The sequence below is a fragment of the Dendroctonus ponderosae genome, unplaced genomic scaffold, assembly GCF_020466585.1.
Source record: "Dendroctonus ponderosae isolate FM_Combo_2020 unplaced genomic scaffold, Dpon_F_20191213v2 Dpon_F_20191213_126, whole genome shotgun sequence".
Lineage (NCBI taxonomy): Eukaryota > Metazoa > Arthropoda > Insecta > Coleoptera > Curculionidae > Dendroctonus > Dendroctonus ponderosae.
The window spans coordinates 17,129-23,872 of record NW_026017381.1 but is presented as its reverse complement, the minus strand read 5'-3'; the positions used below and the strand labels follow the sequence as shown (position 1 = coordinate 23,872).

The 6,744-nt window shown below is 45.8% G+C and overlaps 2 protein-coding genes across 3 annotated transcripts; both read right to left on the bottom strand.

The window, feature by feature from the left end:
• Window positions 1-61: 61 nt before the first annotated feature.
• On the bottom strand, window positions 62-3,168 carry LOC125503159 (origin recognition complex subunit 1-like). The gene is made up of 7 exons (XM_048663153.1): window positions 2,696-3,168; window positions 1,393-2,137; window positions 1,180-1,333; window positions 1,006-1,119; window positions 831-949; window positions 412-769; window positions 62-354 (listed from the first exon to the last, which is right to left on the bottom strand). Exons 1-7 carry the CDS (start codon window positions 3,048-3,050, stop codon window positions 121-123), a joined length of 2,079 nt encoding a protein of 692 aa, XP_048519110.1. The 5' UTR covers window positions 3,051-3,168; the 3' UTR covers window positions 62-120.
• A 216-nt stretch (window positions 3,169-3,384) lies between these two features.
• On the bottom strand, window positions 3,385-5,440 carry LOC109534890 (MTOR-associated protein MEAK7; the record flags this gene model as incomplete). 2 transcript variants are annotated; one of them, XM_048663154.1, is given in 7 exon segments in its annotated part: window positions 3,385-3,963; window positions 4,019-4,222; window positions 4,269-4,495; window positions 4,548-4,791; window positions 4,850-4,959; window positions 5,010-5,166; window positions 5,216-5,440. In XM_048663154.1, coding segments are annotated over 7 exon segments (1,269 nt in total), but the record flags the coding sequence as incomplete, so codon positions are not given.
• Between the last annotated feature and the right edge of the window lie 1,304 nt (window positions 5,441-6,744).

Genomic DNA, 6,744 nt, shown 5'->3' with positions numbered 1-6,744 from the left:
AAATTAATAAAAGCCACTTTTGCCTCAGAAATGCACTTATGAATAAGTGAAAGAACTACGGTTTTAAGTGAGGAATAAATTCATACTGGAACCAAGAAACAAGAAAAGTCCAACCACCGCTCATTGCTTCTTCAGGGCAAAATACACGTCGTGCACACTAACGTTCAGTATGATCCGCTGATAAATGTTGTTGCACTTTTGGTCGGTAATAACGAGCTTGCACTCGCCTAATCGGGAAAGGGCGCGCTGTGCAATCGTGCTTGATACCATTTTGAAGCCATCCAATGCACAGCAGGACGCCAACACCTTGAACACGTCCACGAATGTCGTTTCCTCGACGCCGGTTCTTTCAACCTGAAATCCCGTTACATGCCATCATCGGACAATCGGTGAAAAATCCAGAATGTTTACCTCCGCAACGATGGCTTGGAGGAGCAACTTTTGCAGTCGCGACGATCTTTTTATGGCAGTCACTTGAGGCTGAGTGATCATAGCCGTTAGAGCATCGTTGATCTGCTGAATGCTGACTTGTTGCTCGTTGCCGTCGCGTTCCGCGATTTCGGCGGCTCGTCTGCAAATATCCAAAGCACGGCGGGCGTCGCCAGACACCGAAGCCACTTTGCGGGCCACCAGCTGGATGGCATCCCGATCAAAACTATCAGTCCCTGTCAGTCTTCTCGTTACGATTTCCATTAGCTGTTTGTGAGTGTAGGCCTGGAAGGTCAGTCGAGTTAGGCCCAGTCGGCTAGTGACTCTACTCATCAGCAATCTGAAGCAGGAAATCAATTGTTATGGTTTTTTTGGGTTGATTTTTTTTGGGTTGATCTCACCTTTCGGGTAAATCCATTGTGTTGGCGATGGTGATGACGATGAGCGGATCTTTGGATTTCGTCGGCCAGTCCAGTAGGTTGTAGACGACGTCTTGTCGCTTCGTGCAAAGGATGTCCAACTAAAACAGATTCAAGAGTCCTGAAATCCCCAGATACTCGCCTGATCCACACTCACCTCATCAACTAACATCACAACTGGGTGCAGCTTTTTTACTTTGGTAAATCTCTCTTCCAGTAAGCTGCAGGCCTGCGCCCAAGCGACGGTTTTTCCCGTCAACTGTTTCCAAATCTGGAACAAAAGTCTTCAGTTGAGAAGCGGGGGCAATCAGTTAGGGAAATTCATTGCTACCTCTACATAGGACTGTTTGGGTTCGGTCAGCCGCATCCCATTAATGCTCACAAAACTGAATTTTCCTACGGTTTTATCTTTGCTCAGGCTGTCGATTACTGAGGTGACTGTTGCGGTCTTGCCAGTGCCAGGCACCCCCGAAATGTACATGCATCTGGAAGGATCAAAATTCGTTAAACTGTTCGCATTTAAATGGCTTCTAAAGCTTCGTACCCTCCACATCCGTCGTCAATTTTCCCTCTGAGGAATTTGTAAACGTCCAAGTATTCCTTTTCCCTGCAAGGCAGCGACGCCGGCACATACGAAACGTGTAGCTGAGTTCTGGCTTTCATCAAGGGCGTGGTGCATTCTGGGATGCAGCTCTTTCTTGGCTGCATTGACGGTGTTATTGTGCCATCCCTCAACATCTTCAGGCGTCCTTTGCTGGTGCTCGGGGTTTTCTGGACGCTTTTTGGAGTCGAGCCACTCTGCTTGCGATTTCCCGGCGTCCTGCCAGTTTTTTTAGGAGTTGTGTTGGAGAGGCTTTCATCGCTCTCACTCGACTGGTCCGAAGATATCGAGTTGCTTTTAGCCCGCAAGTTTCTCTTGGGACTATTCACCACCTCAATTTCCTCATCCTCTGAAAACAGCTTCTGTACGTGGGACTTTTTTGCGGGAGTTCTGGCTGTTCTCCTCGGTGTGTTGCGCACATTTTCGCTCATATGTCTGCTTTTCAGCACGCTTCTGCGAAATGATTCGTCCAAGTTTACTCGCACCGATCGCGGCGTAGCATTGGAGTATCTTTGAGGGGTGCGCGATACTCTTTTTCCAGAAAGAACCACATCGTTCTCATCGACATCCATCGGACTTTGTGGTCGAGCTTGTCGAGTTGGTCTAGTCGATTTTTTAACGGGGGTTTTCAGAGAGACGGAATCTGTTATCGATTCACATAGCTCATCCATGTAGAAGTCCAAGTTCACTGCAAGAAAAACCGGTTTATTTCAGATTGCCTGCGAAAGCAAATGAGGACTCATTGGGAGCTGGAAAGTTAGTCAAAAAATCTGCAGCTCTAAAGAAACTCATGGTTTTCTTTCTGGGTGCTAAAATAGGCTTATTTCCTCGTAAAAAATGAGTTTGTTTTATTTCTTCTATGTTGGGTACTTAAAGCGGTGACTACTAATGATTTATTTATTGGGCAATTTTGTTAATCTCTGAAGATTAAGTGGCCTCTAATCAGTTCCTTAACGATCTACCGATAAATTAATGCTACCTCACTCAGGGGCAGAACGATTTTCGATAAAGGGCGAAGGACAGAAAAGATGGCCTAAATTGACTCATGTTTTAATGATGTTAGCCAGATGTTTCTTTCGTTCTGATAATCTGGCTTAGTCATTGTTTGGAAAAGTTCGATTAATCAAATGCCTAACAAAACACAGCAATTTCACTAACTGTTTTTCGGTTATTTTCTTCAGGATATCCTTACTGGACCAGGGTTTTAATATCCCATATTTTCCCTAAACTTAATTACAGAACTTACCAATTTTCTTGGATGTCCGAAGGGAGCGTCGCACTTTTGGCGGACTGCCCATTTCAGACTCGGGCTTTCTGGGCCTCAGTCGCTTTCTAGGGCTCACAGTATTCACGTTTGTGACCGCAGCCATGTCAAGTTCGTACTCCTCAAACTGTTTCACTTTACGTTGCCTCCTGGAAGTTCTCAGGCTCACCTGATACTGACCAACGTTCTCTAGTCTCTGCAGCACGACCACGGGCACTTTGTGTCTTTCAGAAACTTTCAGCTTTAAAACCAGACGGTTTTCCTCCTCATCGCTACTGACAATCGAATAATTCAACACACGGTTCTGCGGAGACTGACATGAAACGTCTTCCGACATAGTGTTTCAAAGGTATGTTGACACGGTCCAAGTATAAACAGCTCGCGAAAAAAATCAACAAAACTGATCGGAATGCTTACTGGAACTGAATAACAAAATGATTGTGGCTTAACTGACACAAGACCCTAATAACCTATAAATTAAGCGCGGGAACATTTTGCCTTGACGTTTTTGAAATGAATGACATTTGAAATCTGGTGGGGGGAATTGACCATTTGGCAACGTTCGCGCATTCCCAAAGCTTTATAATCAAAGTTAATAATAATGCAATGGAGTTTTGAAGTCAAACTTTTGGTTTAACAGTGGGAGGAAATTTCAGAATCCAACACAATTATCAAATGAATAGCGGATTTATTAACAATCACTTTCGGCGCGTTCCTTTATGAAACGTCCAATAATTAAGAATGATGCAAGATGTAAAAGAAGACAACAATGCAGGTAGAAAAATTTCGGGGGTTACAAAGGTCCACAGTAACTTTATAGTTGAAAACAGAATTCTCGCACTCACAAAACTTTTTTGAAATCTTGCAGGCCTCCAGCGGCGTTGCCACATTACCGCCGAACATTTGAAAACTTGAACTGAAAGTCAGTTACATAAATAAAGACATTAGTCCTGATTAGTCATTACAAGTCTTGTTATATGCAATTAGTTAAGTCTTGTTCTATGCTGAAAGTGTAGTGTAGTGCAGTGGGCCCCAACTGGAGAGTATTGGTTGAAATGGGTCACAGTGGTAGGGGACCTGGTCGTGTCGGGAATTTGCAGTTACCAAGTGGTACGTAGTTTCCATCTCTTTGCGAAAGGTGGGCCTCCCTACGTGTTGGGGGGCTCTCGCAGCCCATCACTGTGCATTGTCTTGCCCGCCATCTTCAGCATTGCTTTGCTTTCGGCGTTACCGTCCAACACGCTTCCGCCCTGTAACATCCACATTAATACCCACCGACTGGCTTAGGCCCCTTTAGGTTAGTACCTTTCCGGTTACACGCTCCCCTTTCTCCTGCGGGGTTGGGGGCGGCTGCCCCAATCCCCACACTTCCATGTGCCTGAACTTGAACTCCTTAGAGCAGGAGAGCTGTTGGTAGGCTGCATAAGTCGTGCAGGACTCGCTCGAGTGGCCTTCCCCATACCGTGCGTCAACCCACAAGCCGCAGAACATGTGCTGGCCGCCCATGGCCTATAAAAGAGCCATTAGAGCGGTCTGAAACTTGCTGAGAACTTACCAAGCCATTGGGCAAGGTTTGCTGATGCAAGTTGAGGTACTGGAAGTGCTGGTTGTAGCCGGTAGACATGTAGACTCGCATCCGGGGCGACAGCGTGAACAAGAAGCTGCTGTCGTCGCCGAAGAAATTGGGCCCCAGTGCCCAGTTGGCAGGGGCGAAGCCCCCAAAAACGTAGCCACTGCGATCCTCTAGCACTAGCACTGAAGGGCCCTGATTCACTATGCGCCCTACGTCCACAAGCCCTCAATCAACATTGTAAGTTCAGGCTAAATATTTTACCGATTAAGGTGGAAAACGATTCTCCATGGATTTCGGAACTGAACAGAAACCGCCACTCCAGCTGGTACTGTTGAGGCAGGTTGGCGTTGATAAACACGATCTGGTTCAGGTCCAAAATGCTCGGGTAGGACGGGATGAGGTCCAGGCCTCTACAGAATGGAACCAATGAGCGCTCTCTCACCCCGTCGTTGCTCTCCCCGCTGCCCTGATCCCCTTCTTGACTGATTATCGATGCGGCTTTGTCCTAGATGGATCAAGAGTTTCTTGCTTCGCAAAGGTTCCGTGAGCTATAGGTGTGTTACCTTGTGGGAGATGTTGTACAGATGCATGAAAACAAAGAGAAGCAGCTGCCCCAGAATGGTGCTGCCTTGCAGCCAAGACTCTAGCAGTTTCCTTGAAAGGGGGCTTTCGCCTAGAATAATGGCGTTGAAACTCGCAACACTCCGACAGATGGAAACTCACCGCACAAGTCCTTAGTGAGACTCTCGGCCAGCCTTTGGGAGTTTTGCGTGTGCGCGGTGCACCCCCGGCTCGACCAGCTTTTGTATTGCTTCGAATTGCTCACTCTCTGTATCTTCATGTAAGAGCTCACAATGCTTTCCACATACTGAAACAAGGCCTGACGGCTTCAACCCAATGGGGTCTTGAGTGGAAGCGAAACAACTCACTTCCTTCACCAAGTTGTACGGGATGTCCTCCGACTCGTCCTCAGACTTGCCTAGTGAGGTGAGGAGGACTTTCACCTTTTCGTCGACTGTGCCTCGGGTGCAAAACACGAACAGTTCGGCGAACCGCTCCAGATCCACTGTGAGCAGCTTCTGCTCGCCCTGCCCGAACAGGTAGTTGTTGATGTACTGGAGCAGACGGGGGTCCATTTGTGCGCCCCATAGTTTCTGGAAATCGGTGCAATCAAGTGGGGCCCTAATGGCAGGACTTTGCGCCAGTGTTGGGCAAAAATTGATTTTTAGTAAAAAAATCATGATTTTTTTTATTTTTATTAAATCAATTGATAAATCCGCTTAATTAGCTGTTTTAAAATCATTGCAATTGTTGCCGAAAAGATTCAAGCTAAGTTGAACCGATTCAATACTTTTCCGAACGCATTTTCAACGGAAAATTCTTGTCGCAACGGCCCGCGACTCGTTTTCGCACGTTGCCCGGTGTATTCTATAAATGCCGTCGCCTTCTTCGGTCTTATTCATTTCGACACAAAATTTCAAGAGAGGCTAATGTTGAAAAGTGTGTAAATTTTTTGTGTTTGTGTCATAATAATAAGTCAGTTTGAACAGAACGCAATGGCTGGAAGAAAAGAAGACAGTATTTGGCAGATTTACATCAAAACCACCTCTTCTAATAAGTCAGGGTGCAGAGCAACTTGCAAACAGTATAAGAAAGATTCAAGACATCGTACAAAGACTGAAGGCACACCATGGCGTTTGTAAAAGGCAACAAAACAAACAAGGCACAACAACAAATGCAAACATCGATCTTCCGCCCAACTTTTTTTAGACTGGGAGTGCTTCTTCCTCCTTTACATTTCCCTCGACAAGCTCCAACTCACCTCCAGAATATCCATCATCCTACACGCAAACAACTACCGAGTCGGCTTCTAAGAGAAAGAAACGTGAAAGCCAATCCTCCATGTCCAATTTCGTTAGGCGAGCTTCAACAGGGGAAAAACATGTTATTGACAAACAAATAGCTCAGGCCATATTTGCCACAAACTCAAGTTTTATATGTATCGAGAACTCGGAAGTCAAGAAAGCCATTCATCTATTGAGACCTGGATACAGTCCTCCTTCTCGAAAAACGGTCGCATCGAGCCTTTTGGATGAGATTTATACTGAAGAAAAAGAGGCATGTTTTTCATCTCTTTCGGGGAAAAGAGTTAACATGTCCATTGACGGATGGTCAAACATTCACAACGAGCAACGGAACAACGGAAGATGGACGAGCGCTTCTCTATGAAACCATTGATACTTCTGGAAAGCCTCATACTTCTACATACCTTACTGATCTGGTGTGCGATTTAATTTCCTCGTGCCAAACAAAATTTCAGTGTCAAGTGCGATCTTTTGTAACGGACAATTCCGCTAATATAACCGCAATGAGGAAAACGTTAGAAGAACGGACGAACTCTGAAGTTATAACTTATGGTTGCTCTTCGCATTTACTAAATCTGCTTTGTAAGGACTTA